This window comes from Cervus canadensis, chromosome 32 (genome assembly GCF_019320065.1).
Source record: "Cervus canadensis isolate Bull #8, Minnesota chromosome 32, ASM1932006v1, whole genome shotgun sequence".
NCBI lineage: Eukaryota > Metazoa > Chordata > Mammalia > Artiodactyla > Cervidae > Cervus > Cervus canadensis.
The window spans coordinates 30367732-30391026 of record NC_057417.1 but is presented as its reverse complement, the minus strand read 5'-3'; the positions used below and the strand labels follow the sequence as shown (position 1 = coordinate 30391026).

General features: G+C 46.8%; 1 protein-coding gene across 7 annotated transcripts; it reads left to right on the top strand.

Moving 5' to 3' along the window:
• The first annotated feature begins 51 nt into the window (after positions 1-51).
• Positions 52-22902, top strand: TMEM225B (transmembrane protein 225B). Of its 7 annotated transcripts, none has more exons than XM_043455063.1 (7): positions 1452-1829; positions 13927-14021; positions 15306-15387; positions 17534-17744; positions 18052-18198; positions 18916-19053; positions 22536-22902. In XM_043455063.1, exons 3-7 carry the CDS (start codon positions 15376-15378, stop codon positions 22706-22708), a joined length of 681 nt encoding a protein of 226 aa, XP_043310998.1. In that variant the 5' UTR covers positions 1452-1829; positions 13927-14021; positions 15306-15375; the 3' UTR covers positions 22709-22902. The 7 variants fall into 7 exon arrangements, 6 of the variants coding, with proteins under 6 accessions (XP_043310998.1, XP_043310996.1, XP_043310995.1 ...); XM_043455061.1 differs by lacking the exon at positions 15306-15387 and adding an exon at positions 7612-8800 and having other exon boundaries at positions 13927-14053; XM_043455060.1 differs by lacking the exon at positions 15306-15387 and having other exon boundaries at positions 13927-14053.
• The last annotated feature ends 393 nt before the right edge of the window (positions 22903-23295 follow it).

Genomic DNA, 23295 nt, shown 5'->3' with positions numbered 1-23295 from the left:
CTCCTCCGTCCATGGGATTTTCCAGGCAAGAAGACTGGAGTGAGTTGCCATTCCCTTCTCCAGGGGGATTTCAATGCAATGAAGCACTCATTTTATAAAAGGGTTTCTGCTAGTCAGGAGGAGCTGATCTCATCATTGAAAGGATTTAGTGCTTTTCTAGCTATGAGGAGATGCAAGGATTGGGATCATGAAATCAGTTCCTAAAAATATCTGTCTAAAGACCTGTTATACCAGTAGAGTGCTTCACTTTGCACCCTGAATTCCCTTCAGGGAACGTTGAAGGTCAGCAACTGCAGCAGCACTGGCAGATGGCAAATGGCCTTGCTGTTCAGTCACTGGCAAATGCTCTTGACAAGTGCCAATTTGTAGTTGACAAATCCAAGAATGGTTTCAAATAGATGGTGCTCTGTACAAATCAAAGGGAAAATATTTATTTTAGAATTATTTTGCTGCCTCATCCCATTCACTTCAAGAAAATGATTACCCTCTTATGTTTGTATTTCATCCATGTTTATAAATTTTACAACTCTGGGCGTAATTACAAGTTTTTCGTTTCAGCAGTTTCTCATGTTACAATACTCCGCTCACTCTTCCTTCATTTTTCTTTCCTGGGTGTGGTTAGCCTCCAGGCTCTGGTTTGAACAGGCCAGGGTTTGAATCCTGCCTCTAGTTCGCTCACTAACTACCACTTCTGGCACGTAGGATAGTAAAAATACCACCTTCGTGGGATTGTGAAGGTTAATGGGATATCAGTTTCAGTGCTCCACAATTGGTAGCTGTCGATTTTTAGTTTACCAGGAGAATCCTTGATCATGAACAACTCATTGCCTTAACCTTTTCTCCTGCTTCAGCATATGAGATGTGCCTCTGCAAACCAGTACTCCAGGTGCAGTAGGCGTTTGGATCTTGACCCTGTATCTAAGGCTTTTCTTCCTCTTTCACCCGTTTCCTCCTCTTCATGTGCTCCAGGCAAAACAGGGAGGCTGGGTTGAAGCCACAACGGGCTGGTCGGAGGGAGTACATAACAGGTTCTAGGCCCGCAGGGTCATCGTGGCCTGTGATCTGAAAGAAGGGGTGTGGAGATGGGTGGAGCAGAGCGGAGGAGGGTGCACACGGGAATGAGAAAGAAGAAACAACTAATTTAGGTCCTAAGTCCACTTAGGCAATGAGCGTCAAAGAGAGATATCTCTTCCATCCTTCTTCAATCTCTCCTCGGGAATGAGGACAAACGCCTTTGGAAGCCCCCACACGACTCCTCTGAGCCCAACCCCGCAGGGGGCCCTTAGGGAACTCGAGATCGAGATTAGACCTCCGAGCTGCCTAGATGGCCCCGGAAGTGCGCCTCGAGGAACCCGCGTTTCCGGTCTCCCCGGAGGCCGTGGTGGCGGACGCTGCTGTTCTCGGCCAGCTGAGGGCGTGAGTGTCCGGACTGGGCCCGGCCGGCTGTCCGCGGGGCGGCGGAAGAGGGTCGGGCGGGGGGGAACCCCAGTGGGACCAGGGTGGGGCGTGCTGCCGGCCGGGCGCTCCCCGCGGCGGGGCCCAGCCTGCCTGCTGGGAGGACAGGGCTCCTCCGACCGACCCCCGGCGGGGAGCCTCTTGGGAAGCGGCACCTACTGTTTCCCCTACATCTGTCCCCTCTCGCTCTCTGTCCTGAAGTGGCTGCCTCCCCCCTGTGTCGGGTTCTGAAGACTTTTTAGAGAAGACCTTGGCCTTGGAGCGGCACCGGGGTGCCGGTGGAGCGGCACTCCAGCCCATGGAGAAGACGCCCGAGCAGATGTCCCTGGATTCCCCGTGTCCATCCCCCGAGCAGGAGCCTCGAAAGACCACGGGTGAGGAGCTGACCTAGCTGCTTTCTTTTTCTAAAGTTTGTCCTTTCCATTGAGGGCCTCAGATCAAATGGACATGCTTAACCGTGCACTTAGAATTATCCTGGTGCGAGACACTGATTTTTTTTTTTTTACCTAAAGCTGTGTTACATGTAAATGAAGCCTATCACATGTAAATGAAGTAAATATTTCTTCTCTTACTGTGGAGCAGACCTGCAGCAGCACTGTCCATGGCCCTAAGTCTTTCGGATCTGTCATTCCAGCACCTGTTAACTTGCTTGGCCTTTGAGAGGCTAAGTGAACTGTTGTGTAGATAAGTGAATGAACCCAGCCAAGTGTGTCCTGAAATCCCGAGTACCAGGAAAAGCCTGGGCTTCTCTTGGCAAGCTGTCTTTCATCATTAGGAAAGATAACATTTTCCACCCGGGATATAAACTTCAAGAGAGTGCCCTGACTGTGAAGTACAGTAGACAGGCCAGCCACCCGCTAATGGAAAATGAGATTAAACTGTAGCCACCCGCTGATGGAAAATGAGATTAAACTGTAGCCACCCGCTGATGGAAAATGAGATTAAACTGTAGACATTAGCATTTAAATTTCAATCTGCCATCCCCCCCATTATCTGGGTGTGTGTGTGTGTGTGTGTGTGTGTGTGTGTGTGTGTCTGTCTGGGTGTGTGTGTGTGTGTAGCTCGTGCATGTGCGTGCTGTCATGTTTGACTCTTTGTGACCTCATGGATTAGCCTGCCAGGCTCCTGTCCATGGAATTTTCCAGGTAAGAGTAATGGAATGGGTTGCCATTTCTTTCTCCAGGGGATCTTCCTGACCCAGGGATCAAACCCAGGTTTCTTGTGTCTCTTGCATTGGCAGGCAGGTTCTTTACACCTGGGAAGCTGTATCTGGTATATGCTTGGCCTTTTAAAAAAAAGTGGATTTGGATTATTTAATTGAGGGACAAGGGCTTAGATAATCCACAGCATGGATTTTGAGAAGTTTATGTTTGGGAGACTTTATTTTACATGTTTAGCCTCTGATTCTGTTTTAGGCTAATTTTTAACTCAAGTATTTATTGAATTGTTATTATAAGGTACTGAGACTAAGTTCGAAGAAAACCTAACCCCTGCCACCAGCTTAGAGTTGAGTTGAAATAGTTATCTATGAGAGATTATGGGATAACAAACAGTGTGGAAGTTCACAAGAGGAGAGCTTTGTCAACTGAATATTGGCCCTGGAGGCCTTAGAAAGTCATATGTTTGGCCTTGAAAGAATTTAGAGTAAGAAAAGAATCAGGTTTTAGGTCAGAAGGGATATGCTTTTACCATAGGCTCCTCACTGGTCATCTTTCTAAGGTCAAGTGCCTTATTTACCTTCCTAAAATACTCACTTATTTATGTTAGTTTACAGTGCCTACTGTATACAGTCTATTCTCTATAACCTGGCATTCGGGTCCTGGCATTCAGGGTCCTCTGCAGCGTGATCTGAACCCAGCTTTAAACGTTGTCTCCGTGTTTCCCCATACAGGCTCAGCCAGATTGGTGTGTCTGCACAAGGAGAAGCCAAAAACACTCTGCTTCACCTGCTATTGTGCCTTTGTGTCCTTTTTCTGCATCACTGTTGCCTACATCCTCTACCTCCCCAAACCACACACATCCCAGCGTCCCATGCATGACACCTTAGTGCAGGGCAGACGCCTCCCTCAAGCTCCGGAAACAGACTGGTGGCTGCCAGGAAGGAAACACACACATGCTAGAGATGTTTACATGGAAGCCTTGGTGGTTGATGCAGCAGTAGAGGTGTAATCACCTTAGTTCCCTTTGCTCTCATACCTCTTAAAAAAACCCTGCACCACTTGCTGTTATCTTTGTAACTGCCATTCACTTAGCTCAGGGCATTGCTTTTACTCCATTGAAACTGATTATATCCAGGTTGCCAGTAGCTTAACAAATGAATCCATTGGACACATTTTTCCTTCAGCCCAAATTTTTTTTTGACCCCTTAGTATTTTTATTGACATGATTGCTCTTCTTTGAAACTCTTGTTCTTTGGTTTAGGAAGCACCATTTTCTCCTGATTCTATCTCTTGCCTTCTCAGGGTCTTTCGCACTCCTGTTTGTCCACCTGTTTCTTTTTTTGTTTTTGGTCACACCATGCAGGTTGTGGGCTCTTAGTTCCCCGACCAGGGATTGAACCTGGCCCCTCGGCAGTGAAACCACCTGTAGCAGGTGGAGGTAGAAAGTTGAATGGAGAAGGAACTGTGTGGGGAGATAAATGTTCAGGGAACAGTTTGGAATAATTGGAGCACAGAGTAGACTGATGGAGGATGACTGTAAAGGCAGAGTGGTGTAAGATCGTGGAAGATGGACACCAGGCCAAAGAGTTTAGATTTTGTTTGGCAGAAATTGAAGCACATAAACTTTGCTTAACAGGAGGCTAGCAGAGGAGTGTTGCAGATCAAGGAAGAGATTCTGGTCTGTTTAGTGTGAGAGGTGATTAGAATCTGACTTGAGCATATTCGCAGTAATAACAGGAAGGCAGGGGCAAAAACTGAAGCAGTACGTCATAGGTAGAAGCAACAGTATTTGTTTACTGAGTGAATGTGGAGTAGAGAAGAGAGTCGCTGGTCACTGTCGCCTCCTCCCTTTTTTTTTTTTTTTTTTAATTTTGAAAAATGTTAAAGCTACAGGAGAGTTGAAGAATATTATACCAAGTACTCACACACCAGAAGTGTATGTGTTAGTTTGGGACAATCGATCTCGAGACTGGTATGACAGCTGCCACTTGGAAATCTTGTTTTTAATTATTGGAGATGCTGTAGCTGGTTGACTAATACCGCCCATTTCACCGCCCATCTCAGCAGATGGTAACACCATCCCTCCAGCTACTCAATCCAGAGGGAAACCCCTGTTTCTTTCATACCTGTATCCATCAGTCAGGAATCCCATCCATGTGGCTGTCAGCATTTCTCTCCAGAGTCCAAGTACTTCTTAACACCTCCTCTGCCGCCAACTTGGTTCATGTCACCACCGCCTCTCACCTGGACTGTTGCCACAGCCTGGTTGGTCGTCCTGTCTCTACACTTGCCTCCCCACAGTCTCTCCTCAGCATGGCAGCCAGCATGATCCTGTTGAAGTGTCAGATCTTGTCCTCTGGTCAGAACCCTTCAGTGGCTTCCCATCTCTCTCAGTGAAAAACCTCTTTTCAAACCTGTGGCCACAGTGGCCTGTGTTCTCCGATCCTCTTTTATGTCTCTGACCTCATTTCTCATTCCTCTCTCTCTTGCTCATTCTGTTCCAGTCACACTTGCCTCCATGAATACCTGGTGCCTTTGCAGTTGCTGTTTCTTCTATTTGTAATCCTCTTTTTCAGAAATCCTTATCTCCTTCAAGTCCTTGCTTAAATGCCGTTTTCTTAGTCTTCCTTTGATCATGGTATTTAAAATTGCATCCCCTTTGCCCACTCTCCCAGGCACTCTAATCCTTGTTCCTTGCTTTTTTGCTTTTATAGCATCTTTATAGTCTTTTAATGGTATGTAATTTGCGTAGTTTGTTGTCCATCTCCCTTAGTAAAATGGAAGAGGATTTTTTTGTTTTGCTTATTGACAGAACTCAGAGTCTGAAACTGTACCTGGCATGTTGTTGGTGTTCAATAAAATGTTCTGAGTGACTGTTACATGACTTGAGGAATATTTCAAGGATCACCTTCAGCTTCATGGAGGAGGTGATGTTGATCAGGGCCTGAGAGCAGTGAGGTTGACATTCTCAACCATGTTGGGCAGTGGGCCAAGAAAAAGGCACCTTGTCTAGAACGTCACAGCCATCACATGTTGTGACGAGAGTGGTTCAACAGATAGTAAAGAGGCTTCGTGTGGGAGAAGATCAGAATGAGGCTGGAAAAACAGGCAGAGGCCAGATCAGGAAGATGGAGAAGAAATCTAAGTCTCTCTTTGCTCCCTCGGAGCTTGCAGTCTAACAGGTAAGTAAACACATGTGCAAGGGGACATACAAACAGTAAACCAGCAATCCATTCCCAACTGTTAGAATAACTGTTATCAAAAAGACAAGAAATAACAAATGTTGATGAGGATGTGGCAAAAAGGGAACCCTCCTGTACTGTTGGTGGGAATGTAAATTGGTGTAGCCATTATGGAAAATGTTATGGAGGTTTCTCATAAAATTAAATATAGAACTACCATATGATCCAGTGATTCTACTTCTGGGTATTTATTCTGAGGAAATGAAATCATTACCATAAAAAGATATCTGCACCCCCAAGTTCATTGCAGCATTATTTACAGTAGCCAAGACATGGAACAACCTAAGTGTCCAACAGGGGACAAATGGATGAAAACGTATTCTTTCTTTATACACAGTGGAACATTATCCAGCCATAAGAAAGATGAAAATAATGCCCTTGTAACAGCGTGGATGGGCCTGGAGGGCATTATGCTAAGTGAAATAAGTCAGAGAAGGACAAACACTGCATTACCTCACTTGTGTATGGAATCTGAAAACTCCAAACTCATGCATACAGAGAACACATTGGTGTTGCCGAAAGTGGGGTGTGGGGAGTGGGAGAACTTGACGAAGGGCATCAAAAGTACAAACTTACAGCTATGAGGTAAGTAAGTTCCAGGAAGCTAAGGTACAACATGGTGACTACAGTTAGCAATATTATATTGTATATTTTTGAGAGTTGCTTATAGAGTAGATCTTAAAAGTTCCCATCACACACACACAAAATTAAAACCAATATCCCAATGGAATGTATAGAAGAGGACATATCTGGAGGTGGAGAACAAACATAAATATGGTTCTCTGATATCAGATAATTATTAAAGACAATGACCATTCCCTCCTAAAATCTGGGCTCCATGTGTTTTATGTCAACAGGATCATGCTGGCTGCCATGCTGATGGAAATGATACAACATTGGATATTCCTCAGCACCCCCTTCTTCCAGAAAGATTACTCTAAGCAGAGGGCCTTCTTTCTGTAACATAACTGCACTACAGTCAGTCATATTTAATAAGTAAAACTTAGGAGGAGAAACATATAGTAAACAGATGTTTTTCCATTGTCTCCCTTAGATAGAATTAGGCTGCAGAGTTGGTTTTTGTTGGTTCTCTTAGAAATAGATATGAAAGAGATATGGAATAGAGCTGAAATAGATATGGAAATATTTCTTGCTACCTCCTGCTTTATATTTTAAGCATTTCCTCCTATTCTCCCCGTCTCTTTGTCAAATCCTCTCAGTCGGCACCATTTCTTAAAAGGTTCCTCTAAGGTCTGAGTATGTCACATTAGTGAGTGAGCATGTGAGCATCTGTATGTGGAGAGAGACAGCAGGAGTGAGGAAGGTGCTGGCATCTGGTTATGGGAAGTATCTCCTGTTACCATGGTGACAACCCACGTGGCCAGGGTACCATGTGGACAGAACCTTTGTGTGAAGTTCTCTTTGATTTATCTGCTCGGTCCCTGCCTCTCTCCATTCAGAACCCCCAGCATCACCCTTCCTGTGTTCTGAGAAAAATCTCACTTTACTCAAACTCTGTTTTCTTATTCTGCTAATTCCAGTGTACTCGTCTGATGAGGTACTTCATATAAATCCTCACTTTAGTTTACTCACCACTTTCTCCAAATCTGCTCAGCCTGTGTCCGTTTTTCCCCCTGTATTTCAAGGCCATTTTTCATACTTTTTTGAACCAAATACCCTGGAATACTTTAATCATCCAGTTTCCCACCGGGAGTTTTTACTGTTACATATACCTTTTTTGTATTTTCTGTCAGATGGTGAGACCTGGACTGAGGATCAATTAATTATAAAGCAGAAAACTCTTGAAGTAGGGACACGACCACATGAAGGAGATGAATGTGAACAAAACAAACATGAGGGACCCTATGAATATGGACGAAACTTCAGTAATATGTCAGACTTCATCCAGCAGTCATATGTTCTTATTGAAGAGAAATCTCAAATGTGCAACGTTTGTGGGAAATTATTCAGGCGGAATGCATACCTTACTCAGCATAAGAAAATCCACATGCAAGAGAAGGCTTACAAGTGTCATGAATGTGGAAAAGCCTTTGGCCATAGTTCAAATCTGTCTCAGCATCAAAGAATTCATACCGAGGAGAAACCCTATGAATGTGATGAGTGTGGGAGGGCCTTCCGGCGCAGCTCACACCTCATCCAGCATCAGGTCACCCACACGGGAGAGATGTCTTACGTGTGTAACGAGTGCGGAAAAGCCTTCGGCCGGAGCTCAAGTCTCCTCCGACATCAAAGAATCCACTCTAGGGAGAAACCCTATGAATGTCCCGAATGTGGGAAGGCCTTCAGCCAGAGCTCACATCTAACAGAACACCAGCGAGTTCACACCAAAGAGAGACCCTACGAGTGCAGCGACTGTGGGAAAGCTTACAGTCGGAACTCACACCTTGTTGAACATCAGAGGGTCCATACAGGAGAGACTCCTTATGGCTGTAATGAGTGTGGGAAATCTTTCAGTAGGAGTTCACTCTTTTTCAAACATCACAGGATTCACACTGGAGAAAGACCCTATGAGTGCAGTGAATGTGGGAAGGCCTTTAGTTGCAACTCCTACCTCATTCAGCACCAGAAGACTCACGGTGGAGTAAAATCTTCTAAACATAAAGAATGTGGGAAAACCTTCAAGCACAATTCATACCTTATTCATCACCTGGGAACCCATACAAGAGAGAAACCATAAATGAAGTGAATGCGGTAAAGCCTTTTGTCGGAGTTCAGCTCCGACATCAGAGAACATCAGAGAACTTGCACTGGGGAGAAAACCTTTGTCTGTAGTGAAGGTGGACCGTCTTCAGTCATAGTTCACCTCTTACTAAGACCTGAGAAGCCACACAGTAGACAAATCTCTCATGCATTCAGTGCATGAGAACCTTTGGACAGAGTTCCCGCCTTACTCATCATTGGCCAGTTCACATTGGGGGAATGGTGGGTATGGGAGAGCCTTGCTGTGTGTCAGAAGGGGGTGCGAAAGGGGTAGAGTAACACCATGGAGGGGTGACTGAAGTGGAACCTTTAGTTTGCACTACTTTTTATTTGATCTTGAGGATCCACATCAGAGGGAGATTCTGTGGTTTGTTTTTAAAATCTCTACAGTCATCCTCTGAAAATGGGATGAGTTAGGTCCACTCCAGGGAAGAACAAATCAGGGGAATTCAGACTCATGGATCAGGAAAGCAGCAGGATGACCCTTGACCCCAATAGTTTCCTTCTATCTCACCTGTCCTGTTGGTTGTCACTGTACATGGAAGTGGCTCTTGGGTTTTCTGGGGCCACCATTTTTGCTCCTCAGTATCCTGCAGACTACTGAATCTCTTTTTGTTTTATAAGTCATAGAAGCTTTAAATAAATGGGCCAGTTTTCTAAGCCAAATAATTTCTCAGTATCACATGTCATGGGCTTTGCTATGTGCAGAATCCAGGAGACTGAACCGCATGTGTCAGACTTCCCCTTCTGTTTTTCAGTCTGTCTGGGCTTTAGGGGAGATTCTTGGGACAGTTATAGGGCAGAAGAGAGGCAGCAGTGATTTTGTGGCTCACATGTGATGTTGTTGCTGATCTGTTGACTCACCTCACTGGGGCTGGACCTGAAACTAGTCTGCCTTCCCCTGGATTCTTCTTTGCCTTTATTGAGTCAGGGGTGTGAGTGTGTGTGTCTGTGTGTGTCTCATCATGGTTTTCCTTCTCTGATTGAATTCTAGTCATACACATGCTTTGCTCTCATACCTTTAAGTTTTTTTTTTCACCAGTTGCTGTTATCTTTGTAACTGCCATTCAGTTAGCACAGGGCACTGCTTCTGCTCCATCGAAACTGATTATATCCAGGTTGCCAGTGGCTTAGCTAATGAATCCATTGGCCACTTTTCTTCAGCCTTGGGTTTTTTGACCCAGGCTCGATGGAAGGAGTGGTAGGAGGGACCTTTGCACTGGGAGTGGAACCAGCTGTTGGGTGGGGGCCCTATGAGCCTGCTTATTGATAGGTTCTGGTCGTGTTATATGCAGTAAAACTTCGGTTTGGGTAACTTGGGTTTTCCCTTTAGAGCCTGGGACCAGGGAAACACAGAACCCAGGGGAGTCAGAACTCTGAAGTTTCTAGCTCCAGCTCATGGGCTCTCCACCGACCCTTCCAGCCGACAGTTCCCTCCTCCCTTGTCCGTCTCTCTACTCTGGACCTGGGAAAGCACGAAAATGCTTCCTGAGGACACGATACTTACATACACTTCCTAAATTTCTGATACTTATGTACACTTTCTCAATTTCTGATCCTGGGAGGGGCTGGCTTGGCAGCCCCTTGAATACAGCCTTGGGCCCCCCCATAGAGGCATTTCCTATGCTCTGGTTGAAGAGGTAAGAAGAGTCTTTGGGCAAAGGGAGATAGGAGGAGGAGGAAGACAAATTTCCACAGTGGCACCCAGAAGTGACTGCTTTCATCCCCACAAAAGCCCATCACAGCCCTCAGCTTGAAATCAACAAGACCCTTCTCATCCCAGCTCTGCCCACCGACTTCTCCAGCCCTCTGTGGCCACCCCTTCTGCCAGTCATTCTGAAATTCAGGGACACAGTATTTTTCAAATGTAGGTAAAGAGCCACTCAGGCAGGGGTGGGGCCATAAAATTAATTTATTGTAATGAGTTGCGACCAGCAAAGGGTTAAAAAAAAAAAAGTAGGCAGAATTAGAATTGACTAGAAAACATCCATCATAAAGGTAAGTCAGACTTTTGTCCTCTTTGTGCACAATGGTGCATATGTACAAAGTACAACGTACAGTAGTTCTCGCTGGAGAGCAGGTAAAAATCTTTGCACATTGCAATCCCTGTTTGGGCATAAGATTCTGTCCAGAAGGGCCTCCTTGGCACGTCTTCCCTTGGACTGAATTGTTCTCACTCTGCATTTCCCACAGCGTGCTCTACTACTTTGTGCACTGGTCACACTTTTAGAAAATGATTTATCAGTTGCCTGTTGGTGCTAGCTGCAAGCTTGGTGAGGGCAGGGACTGTGTGCGCCTCCCCTGACATCTGTCATTAGAGAAGGCACTTGTGTTGAGTGGCTGAACGATAAACCCAGGTCCAGGTTCTGGCTGTGTGTGTTCTCAGACAAGGTCTCTTTGTTTTTTCTGACTTTTTATCTGATTTACATACAGGAAACTTGAAAGAGTAGACTAATGAACACCCTGTATATCCTCCACTTAGATAAACAGGATTACCATTTTTCCATATTTGCTTTCTATTTATGTGTTTTTTCCTCCCCTGAATCATTTGAAAGTAAGTTTCACCCTGAGTATTGGGTTGGCCAAAAGTTTGTTCAGATTTTTCTGAACGAACTTTGTGGCCAACCCAATACTATGGCATGCTTTTCCTAAGAGTCAGATCATTCTTGTACGTAATCACAAGACTATTAACATACCTAAGAAAAAGAATTAAATTCCATAATACCATCTAAAATGCAGTCTGTATTTAGATTTTCCTTGGTTGTCCCAAGAATGTGTTTTACAGCTAGATTATTTCAAATCAGAAAAAAAAAATCAATAGTCACATTACATTTGGCTTTATATCTCTTTAGATTCTTTTAATCTTTTTTTTTTTTTAAATGACTGACTTTTGGAGGAGTCAAGAACAGTTATCTTTTATAACTTTCCATGAAATTGATTTCCTTGTTTTCCTGAGGTGGCGTTAGCTTCCTCCTTACCCCCCTGTATTTTCTCTCAACTGGAACGAGGTCTAGAGGCCTGATGATCCACTTCTGGCAAGAGCACCTCACAGGCGATGCCTCCTTCATACTGCTGTCACCTCAAGAGGCACATGACATGAGATTATTCTACCCCAACTAATACTGTTTGTTTACCGGCTTAAGGGAGTAACTGCCAGATCTCTTCTGTATAAAGATATGTGTTTCCTTTGCAATTAGTAATTTGTAAGGAGAATAAGCTTCAGCACCGTGTGAAGAATCTATTCCTCCACAGCCTTATGTTTTTAGTAGTTGTCCATGATTTTTTAGCAACCATTCATGTGATAGCTTGGACATGTTCTTAACTGGGGGCTCAGTTTTCCATCTGTCGCCTGGGCATAATCATACCAGTGATTTGGATTTGCTGTATAATGACATTTAAAAGTGTGACAGGGTGCGTATGAAGATGCTGTTACAGTCTGCCATAATTTCTCCCTTCTTCTGAGAACACCATTCCTCTTCCTTTTTAGAACGTTCTTTTGCTACTCCAGATAAGTGGTCTGATATGATCTCTAGTGGCCTTGGCCTGCAACTGCTTGGAGCGAGGCTTGGGTTCCCAGCCAGATTGCAGTAGCACCATATCCTAGCCACTAGACCAGTGGTCGGTGACAAGGGCCCTGACCCTTTGGCTTTGCAGAAAAGAATTCCCACAAAGACAGAAAATAGTGAAACAGTATTAAAGAGGGGAAAAAAATACAGTACATGTTGATAGACTCAGGGGGAGAGAGAGAGTCAATGAGTGGCCCCCTTGTGGCAGTTGGAATTACTTTTATGGGGCATTTCTTCTGGTTTTCCTTTAGCCAATCATTTTGATTTGCGTGGTCCATATTTGGTACATCTCAGGATCCTCCCGTGTGTGCACACGCATCTCTTAGCCAAGATGGATTTTACTGAAAAGGCATATGGATAGGGAACATCCCTTGGTATCACTTCCCTTTGGCCTCCAAGGAACCTTTTCTGTGCATGTGTGGTCAGGGAGGTCTTCTGACTTCAAGAAAAGAAATGTGTCGTCTGGGCAGGGCCCAGCCTCCTCCCTTACATATCCTGCTATTCTTGTCCTGGAGTTTCGGTCCATTAGGAATGAATCTCTAAATTGCTTTACCCTGGGGATCCCATCTGCCTCCTTCCTCAAAACCTTCAACTTCTTAGATTATCCTACCTGCTTGGCCTCTGTGGGGCACAGCTGACGCATCTTCTTCAGCCAGAGTGGAATGAGCTTGTGACCAGAGCTGAGTCAGTCAGAATCCCTGGGGAACTGGGAACCAAGTAGGGGTGGGAATAGGGTGAAGAAAACATTCTTTTTCCTGAGGGTGACTAAAAGTGAGGCTGTGAGTCTGGAAGTTGACTATTTCCCCTGCCACCTGGAGAAGAACAGCCTCTGGGGTGGAGGGATCAAAAGCCATCTCTGAGAGCAGGGCAGAGAGGTCTCCCTGGCATGGCTCCAGGCCTTCCCAACTGTACTCTGCCTTGCCCCAGCTAAGCCAAGAAAGACCTGTCTTGCCTGAGGCCTTACAAACTGGGGTCTGAACCTTAGGACAGATAGAATACTGATTATACAATGAGTCCCTCACATGATGTATGTTAGACGCTTCAGTCATGCCTGACTGCGACCCCATGGACTGTAGCCTGCCAGGCTCGTCTGTCCATGGGGTTCCCCAGACAAGAATACTGGAGTGCCGTTTCCTTCTCCAGGGGATCTTCCCCACCCAGGGATCAAACCTGGGTCTCCCACTTTGCAGGCGGATTCTTTACCATATGAACCACCAGGGAAGCTCTGTTTCACATGATAGATAATCACCTCTCACATGTTAGGTGATTCAATAAATTAATGGTTCATCAGCTCTCATCCTTTCCTGTTGTCTTTGAATATGTGCCTACTAGTGGAGAGGTGTGTGGAGGTGCCAGACACGATCCTGGTTCTTAAACATCTTAATGAGTTACAAATGCCTTTCCTTGGTGAGCTTAGTCTCAAAGCACGGGGAGCTGGTGACTTATCCAGCTCCAAGTGTGGCCCCTCTTGCCACACAAACCAGCCCCCCGGCTCAACCACCAGGGCTAGGAGCTAGAATGCCTCTTCTTGGAAGTGCCTGTTTAAAACCAGCCCGCCTTGGGAGAGGGGTAGACAGCCTTTTTAGCGGAGGGCAGAGGACTGTGCGGGCCAGGGCGGGGTGGGGGTTTAGGGGGTGTGCCTGAGTGCATGCGCAGGGCAAGGGAGGGGAAAAGACTGGGAATGGGGGGGATGGGGGGGTGAGCGCGAGGTCCGCAGTGCGTCTCCCAGCCCCTCCCAGCCAGCCCGCTGAAGAAGTCACTATGATCATGCCCTTTTCACAGATGAGGAAACTGATGCCCAGGAAGAAGAAGTAACTTCCCCAAGGGCACCCTGCTGGTGATGGCAGAGCTGGCATTCGAATCCGGTGAACTTCAGGGTGCACCCACCCCCACCCCATTCTGCGTATCGGTGAGCAAAGCCTGGACCGCAACCGCCTGGGAGGCCAGGTTCCCGCAGCCGTGGGGCCCCGAGGGCTTCGGCTCGGTGGGCTCTGTGGGGAGACCAAGCATCCTCTCGCTGGCCTGAGGGGCGTGGGCAGCAAAGGAGGGTCTTGCTGGCTGTGCCAGCAGCGAGGCGGGTGTAGGGACTGGAGACCGGTGGGGAGGGGCGAGTGGAGGTGGAGCCTCGGGTTGGGAGGGGAAGGGCGTGGAGGAGGCCCCCCAAGCCAAATATTACCCTTCTGTTGGGAGCCGTGGGGCTGGATCTGGGGCCCAATGGCCAGGTCAGGACCCATCTATGGGTCTGGATAATGTCACTGGGGCTTGGGGGCCACTAAGGACCGAGGAGGGTCGTCCGTGGGAAGGAACCCCTCACCCAGCCTAAGTCACTTTCAGCCCAAGTGACCTCAAATTACTGGCTGGTGGGACAAGTGGGGAGTGAGGCTCTCGGGGGCCCAGACAGTTCCCTTCCCGGTTCCAGCCTGGGATACACTTACCTGGGCTGCGCAGCACCTGGGCTGGTGACAGGGCTGCACTGGGGCTGGGTACCGGGGCTGGGCGCTGGCGCGCAGGGAGACAGTCTCTGCCCACAGGGAGACAGACTCTGCCCGCGGGAACCAGGCCTGGCGGGGCACGCAGCTCTTCCAGTCATTGGCCCTTTTCAAAATAATTGAAACGTCAGTGAGAGTAGAGGATAGTAAGTTCGTTTTGTTTTGAGTTCTTGGCAAAGTAAAAAGTTGGCAACCCTCTATTCCCGCCCCCCTTCTGTCTCCCTCTCCTGTACTTTTGGGAATCCCAAACCCAACTGCCGGCCAGTGGTGACTGGTGAAGAGCTGAGGAGACGGGGTGGCCATTCAGGGTTGTGGTCCCTGTGTCCACTCTGACTGACTGTGGCATCCTGGACCAGTCTGTTCTCCTTTCCAGATGTTTCTTCATCAGTACAAAAGGATCTGCAAATCCCCCTTTGTAGTAACATGTCCGTGGTCCTTTGAGTCTGGCTTATACCAGTGTGTCCCAGATTGTATATGTCCCTGGTGCCCAGTTGTCCAGAGCCAGCACCGAGGGCAGCTCCATGCAGAGGCTGGCTTAGCCTTGAAGAAAGGCCTGCAGGGTCCTCCTCTGGAGAGCAGCTGGGGAGGGCCAGGGGACAGCTTGGAGTCACCGCAGGCGAGGAGGGGAAAGCACTGTACTGCCTGACAAGTTTACGTGTCTCTTCTCCCCAGTAGTTACCCAGAGCCTGCAAGTTCCTGTCTTTTTTTCATCCCTGATTCTCCCCGTTGGCCTAAGCTGGGCATGGGGCGCCCAGTAAGTACACAGTTCACTTTTATGGAGTGAATGGATAATGGCTGGTGGCTGGGAGAGTCCAGGAAGTAGAAAGGACCAAGTCGAGGTTTGCAGAAGATGTGGGATTTAAAAGGCTTAAAGGGGAAGAGACCTGCTTGCCCTCAGGAAAGAAACCCAGGCTGGAGATGCTTGGGGTGACTGTGGTGTTCCAGGCGTGGAGAGAGTCATGGCGGGTGTGGGGCAGGAGGGTGGGTGCTTTAGAGACTTTATGGGAGAAAATCTGACAAGGTGAGGACGGCTGATGAGGTGAAAGTGTGGGGGAAACAGAGGAGCCAGCACGAACTCCAGACTAGAGTGTGGGTGACGGAGCAGGTGATTGAAATAGGGGGGACACTGAGGTCAGTTTAGACAAGTTGAGGTGCAGAGGGGTGGGGGTTGGGGACAGGAAGGGACTCCGAGCATCAGTTGAAAATGTCCAGGGTACTCCATTCCCTGCAGAGGACGGGATCAAGATGCGGCCACGACTCCTACCTGGAGAGCTTTAGAGCCAGGACTCAACTCTCTCTGGTCCACTGACTTCATCCTCTTAGAGTGAAGGAAACCAAGGCCCTGAAGTTCGGGTGGCTCATCAGTACTGCCCGGAGGGTGGAGAGATCTCAAAGGGTAGCTTTGTAGAGATGGCAGGATAAATTTTTCAGGTGGGGAGAAGAAAAACTGGGGAATGACAGAAAGAGGAGAGTGCTTTAGAAATTTCCCAAGCGCTCTGACAGCAGTCAAAGAGGAACAGTTGTTAACTCTTCTATAAGCAGTGGATTTCCTCTGCCCTCTGGCTAGTTCTTCTGTTGTGATCAGGTGATCTCAAAGCCTCAGAGATGCTCCTTGCACCCGGCTGCAGTGAGGGGTCCACATGGGGGCCTCGGAGGGGCCCCAGTGCCTGGGAACATGGGGGCTGAGAGGAAAGGGAAGTCCCTCACTTGCTGTGTGCAGCTGGGAAGCTTGGTGCTGCCAGGCACAGTCTGCTGAGGCAGCAGAAGCAAGGGCTGTTGTCTTGGGGTGTCCCCATCTCCCTTGTCCTGTCCTTCTGACCTCCGGATGCCACCTTCCTGCACTGCCACATGGCTATGGTCATCGGGGGCCATCCGGACAGGGCCCACCCTCGCTGCTGCACCCAGGCTTCCAACGACCCTCCTCTCCTCCCCCTCCTTGGCCCTCTCCACCTCATTCCTCAGGGCTGCCAGGCTCGGCGAAGGCAGAGAGGATGAATCTTTAACCAAGCACCTGGGCCCTAAGCACTGTGCTTGACACTTTGTTCGCAGCATGTTACTTGGTCCGCCCAAGAACCTCAATGGGCAAGTGTTGTCTCCTCCCTTTTCCAAATGGGGAACCCAAGGTCCTGAGGGTTTTAGTGAGTTCCCCAAGGCTACCCAGCCAGCAAGTGATAAAGCTGGGACACAGTCACGGCTTCTACAGCCAAATCCAGCCAGTGCTTACCTTCCATATCACAGATGTTCCTTCTAGGAAGACATCCTTGATGACAGCTGGTGGTGATAGAGAAGTTATGAGGGATCCTTAACTGAGGGGCTCAACCTCCAAGCCTAGAGGGAGCCTAGGGCTTCAGGAGGGTCTATGAAACTCTAAAACTATTTTTAAAAGTTTCTGTGTGCATATTTTCTGCTCATTTTTCAGCAGAGGACCAGGTGGACCCCTGTCCATCTAAACCCCAGGTCCTGAGGCAAGAGGGCCAGTCCCTGAGTAAAGGCACTCCAGGCCCTGGTTTTAATACCTGCCTGGTCCTCATTCTGAAATCTCCAAGGGCAGACAGCAGCTAACAGCTGACTGGAGAGGCTCTGTGGCCAGTTGCGGGGGGTGGGGTGTGGGGGGCGGGGGCTGTTAAACAGAACTGAAAGATTAGAACTTTAGAGCTGGGAGAGGTGGAAATTTTACCAAGGTGGAAATCGAGGCTCAAAGAAGGGACCCCACACATTCAAGATCGCCCGGTGAGTTAGTGAGAGAAAATGTTTTCTGTGTTGGTTAGGCCAGGTGAAGGTCTGTAAGGTTAATCAAAGCAAAGCAAACATTTCCTGAGTCCCACGTCTGCTGACATGTCTGCGGGCATCATCTCCATCAGCTGGTGCCGCATGGGACTCCCTCACTGTTCCTCTCCCAGGTGATGCTGACGATAGAGGACAGAGACGTGAAGGGCTTCACCTGGGCCATAGCCCCTGCCTTGACTTCCCTGGGCTACCTGCTTATCCTGCTGGTCTCCATCTTCCCCTTCTGGGTGCGGCTGGTGAACGAGGAGTCCCAGGAAGTGTTCTTCAGTGGCCTGTTTGAGAACTGCTTCCATATCAAGTGCTGGAAGCCTCGACCCTTATCCAGTATGGAGGGCTGAAGGCGGGGATCGGGGAGAGGGAAGCAGGGCCAGCTTGGGGTTTGGGGGGTGACAGAGGACTGCTTGGGGCAGATAGAACAGAACTGACCACGACTGAAAGGACATTTTCTCTCAGTCTCTTGGGGTTAGACGAAAGTAGGCAGCCAGGAAGGTGTTAATGATGTGTGGTCTACCCGTGGCGGGGTCAGAACTTTGGTCCCAGGCCACGCTTCGGCACCTGAGGCTGGCGGGCCTGCGCCCTCTGGGCTGAGTGCGGGGGGCCAGCCCGCTCTCCCTCCTGCCCTCCCCTGCAGTTTACGTCATCCTCGGCCGAGTCTCCCTGCTGTCCGCCGTCGTCTTGTCTTTCCTCACCACTTTCATCATGGTGTCCTTTGCATCTCAGCTCTTTCCGAGGACGCGGAAGCACAATTTTGTGTCAGCCTTCATCAGTTTCCTCACAGGTGGGGAGCAGCAGGTGGGCCCCAGCCTTGGGGAGGGGTCCAAAGATGGGGGGTGGTCTCTGAGGTCAGGAGAGGGACTTTCTAGGGCCCCCCTCATCTGTTTCCATCTCTGTGAAGTTGCCCAGGGCACAGCCACCCCCTCCTTGGGGCTCCTCCTAACTGCACTTCCAGAGGGCACATCCCTCATCACCTTGGCTTGGTGACATCTCTCTGGGGGTCTTTCCCATCATCTCTGTCCTAGCAGCTGTCCTGGAACCTGGTACAGAGTTACAGTATAATTGAAATATAGGCTATAAACCAAATACAAATGTTTCTTGGTTGAACGAATGGAAGAGACCATCTCTGCCCTCTAGAACCTTCTAACTTTAATAGGCTGACCAAGGCCCTGCCCTGGGAAGCTCCCATCAGATGGAGGAGGTGGAACGCTCACAGTGGGAAAACCAGGTTGAGTGTCACCCAAAGCATCACACCCAGGGGCCCATCTGGAGTCAGCCCAGGGCACAGGCACAGAGGGTGCCCGGGAAAGGGGTTTCTGGGAGGCGAGGCACACGGGCTTTTCAAAGAGTTAGGAAGGAGAGTGAGACAGGTGTGTGGGGTGGAGGTTGTTGGTTCTGAAAGGGGAAGGGGCCCGGGCAGGAGAAAGGAGCCTCACGCAGGTGCAGGAAGGCTGGAGCGGGGGCAGGAGGAGACCAAGGGGGCCTGCCTGTGATCCCGCAGGGGCCTGTGCCTTCCTGGCCTTGTTGCTGCACGCCCTGGAGATCCAGAGTCTGCGGATGAAGCCCAGCCCCCCGCAGTTCTCCATACAGTGGCCTTACTACGTCCTGGGCTTCAGCATCCTTCTGTTCATGGTGGCTGGTGAGTGATCTGGGGCTGGTGCCCTCTCCCCTCCCTCTGTCTGGATTCAGGAGCTGTGGGTGCTCTAGAGCTGTGCTGCGCGAAACCCTAGTCACATGTGGCTGTTGCCGCTGTTGAGTCACTCAGTCGAGTCTGACTCTTGGCGACCCCACGGACCGTAGCCCACCAGGCTCCTCTGTCCATGGGATTTGCCAGACAAGGATACTGGAGCGGGTTGCCATTTCCTTTGCCAGGGGATCTTCCCCACCCAGGGATCAGACCTGGGTCTCCTGCATTGCAGGCAGGTTCTTTACCAGGGAAGCCCCCACATGTGCCTATGTCACTTTAATTAATTAACACTGAAATAAAGTTAGAAATTGAGTTCCTCAGTCACACTGGCTACACCTCACATATTCAAAAACCACATGGTCATGTGCCTAGGGCGTCCACATTGGACAGTGGGATGCAGTGGTTCTGCTGGATGGCACTGCTCTAGGGCCTGCCTCAACTCTGTCCTCCACCCTCACCCTCCCCATTCCCGTCTTCCTTGACTTTAGAACCAAACTTGCACGTTTCATATGCTCCCTTACACCATCCTGGTTCCTAAGGCTTTCTGTCCCTATCTTTCTAGCTTGAAACCTGTGATCTTATTCCTCACCTGAATCCCTTTTTCTTTACCTATCATCATCATCTAAGTTCTTCATCCCATCTAATTTTGTCCCTACTCCTCATCCTCTTCCCACAATATTAACCTGACCCATGATCATAACCTATTTAGACTAGATTTTATTATACCTTGAATATATAACAAAGGATATATCTGTAGGATAAAAGTAATTATAAACTGTACACCTGTATTTACAGCATATATTTAAGAACTAGCCATCTTTTGTCAAGTCCATTGTTTAGAAGTTACACCCTTATTTTATGTACTGCTGAGAAAGAAAAGATTGATGCCAAATATAATTCTAAGGTGCTCATAGCTTGTAAGGCACATCTTTATTTCAAGATGTTAAAATGTGGGGAAAATGGGCTTGTTAAAATTAATGAAACATGTCAGAATATTAAGTATTTTTGAGGCTTTTCCCCCTAACATGTGGCTCTTCCTTCTCTCACCTTCTCTATCTTCAGGAATCAATTATTTTGAAGTTTATGCCACTTATGTTTACTACATGGTTATATATCCTTAAACAATGTATTATTTAGTTTTGCATACTTTAAAACTTAATATGAGTATTATGATACTGTATTTTTTCTTCTGGAATTTGCTATCTTTGATCGATATTATAATCTCGAGATTCCTCCATATTAATATGAGGAACTAAGCTTCATTTATTTTTACTACCTTGAGTATTTAATTGTGTAACTAAGCTTTCCAGTAGAAGGAGCATGGTATTTTTCTATGGGAGAATTTTTAGGATAATGATGCAGTTTCTTTAATGATTCTATGACTATTCAGGTATTTTATTTCTTCTTGAGTCAGTTTTGCCAAGTTATATATTTCTTTATACATTTTATCTAAGTTTTAAATTTTATTGACAAAAATATTTTAAAAATTTGTTCTGCATCTGTAGTTGTGTACTTTTTCATACCTGATTTTTCTGTTTTTTTCATTACTAAGTTTGTCAAGGGTTTATCAGTTGTTTTAGTCTTTTCAAAGAATCAGCTTTTTAGCTTTCTTGAAACAAAACTTCTTGCTTGTTTTCTACCTAATTAGTTTTTGCCTCTTATTTTGAACTTCCCTCCCCACTACTTAATTTTTTTGTGTGTTTATTTTTCTGTTCCTTTTTCAACTTCCTAAATCAGGATCTAAGCTCATGGATTATTTCTTCTTTGCTAAGTAGGCATTTAAAGCTTTAATCCCCATCCAAGAATTGCATCTTTATTTGCAGCTCTCATTTTGATATGTAATATTTTTTGTTGTTCAATTTCAAATGTTTTCTTGTTCCCCTTATTACTTCTTTCATCCGTGCATTATTTTAAAGTATACAATTTGGTGCATGAGTTGAAGCTGAGGAGTGGTATCTTTCAGCATTTCTAGAACATTTTTTATCTCCTCCCTAATATCTTTTTTCCCCCTTTTTGTCCTTTGTGGAACCCCCAGGAAGACTTCTGTTAGACCTTAATACTCTATCCTGCATGTCTGTCAGTTTCTCTTTCATATTTTCTGTCTTTGTCTTTCTGGGCTGCATTCTGAATAATGTATCTAGCTACACCTTCAGTTTTATCCATTCACTTTTTAGCTGTGTCTGATCTATTTAACCTAGCCTTTAAATTTTTATTTCAATTAATCTATGTTATAACTAGACGTTGTATTTTCCTGTAAATCTCATTTTATACTTTTTCCTTATGTTTTAAATCTCTTTTCCAAATATATTTTTATTATACATGTTAAACATACTTACTTTATATTCTGTATCTTATAAGTTTTAAAGTTGAATTATTTGCCTCTGTTTCTACAAGCTCTTGCTTGTGGTGCCTTGTTCATTGCTATGTTCTGTGGGTTTTGACTGTGAACTCATTTTCCTTGAAATTTTTTTTGGAAGATCTTTGAGGCCTGTATTTAAAGTGTTTCCTTAAAAAAGGATTTGCATTTGCTTCTGCCTGGTGCCTGGGTGCACAACAACTACCCTAGGATCCCAATCAAAATACTTAGGTACTATGAGTCTAGTTGCAGACCCACATAATAGCTAGCCTGTGCTTGTGAATTCTGAGTCCATGCAGGCAACTTTGAAGTTCCAATTTCATGTGGTTGACTCTTACTAGATCCCCTCATTGCACACAGGACCTGGGCTTTCCTTTTTATTTTCTATGTCCTGAATGGCCAACTGAATGGAAACTCAGGGTCACCTGGGTTGAATAGATGTCTCCAAGGTGAAGGCTAATTGTGTGTTTGCTTAACTCTCTAGATTCCTGAGATCATTATGGTTTTGGCTTCTGAAAATGTCTTATTACTCTGATGCCAGCTTGATGATGTATTTATAAATAGGTTTTTGAAGAAATGTTTAGAAGTTTTGTTTAGTGGGAGAGTATCTCATTGACTGTAAAGCTGGAAATAGAAGCTGTGTTTTATCTCAGCCTCAGCTGTGATGCAGCATCTCTTATCCAGTCAGGATATCTCCATTTGCTCCTTACTAGTCACTCTCCCTTCCTTCCTTCCAGCAAGATTCAAAACCTACTGAGAATTTTGAATGGGTTGGGCATGAAGAGGCCTGGACTTTGTGTTTGACCTTCCTCTCTGAAACCTGGTTTTCTTACCTATTAATGGTTAGACAATTGCTCAGATGACTTCCAGCACTGGCCACGGTTCCTTGAGTTTATCCATCTATTTATATGCTTTGTCCATCAATGTACTGTTTTGCCTTATATTTATGTAAAACTCTAAATTGGAAGGCAGGTGCAGACCAGAGGAATCAGGTCAGAGGAGGGAATTTCCAACCTCTGGGGCACTGAGCTTGATACATGTTTTCTCTCTCCTGACTCAAACTTTTGCTGTGACCCAGGTGCCATCTGCCTCATCCACGAAATAGCCTGCCCTAGATGCCATTTGTTGCCCATTTCCCAGAGTACTGAGGACACCCAAGAGATCTCGTACCTGGAAAACCTGGATAGTCTGGGAGGAGAACTGAGCTCCACACAGAAGGAGACGCTGCTGAAGGAAGAAACCATTATCTAGACCCAGTCTGTGCCCTGCCCTTCGTCAAGCAGTGCAATTGCACACGTGTCAGTGTGTGTGGCTCCTCAGTCTCCACCAGTCTCTGCTGTTTTTGATGAGGCTCTTGAGTGTCAAGTCAACCCCTCCCTTCCCCCTACTCACAGTGATTCTATCCTGTGTGTGTTTGATATTTGTTAAACGTTTTTTGAATTCTTCCTGAGCTTTCTGAGTGATTTTTTTTGACAAGTGTTTTTTAATAAAAAGAGGACTACTGTCTGTTAATCCATACCTCAGAAAACACACAAGGGAATTCCTGGCAGCCTAATGGTTAAAACTCCACACTTCTACTGCAAGGGATACGGGTTCCATCCCTCGTCGGGGAACTAAGATCCTGAGTGCTGTTCGGTGTGGCCAAAAAACAAACAAAACACCAGCTTGCAGCCTAGAGGGCAGGAGGGGAGGGAAGAGTATCAGGAAATGACCAAGTGATACGAGGTTTTGTAAAATAAAAACTGAACAGAGTATAACCACAGCAGAAGGTGCTTGAGATAGTGATATTACAAAGGGTTCCCAGACAAAAACTGTGACTCAGTACAGGGAAATTTTCT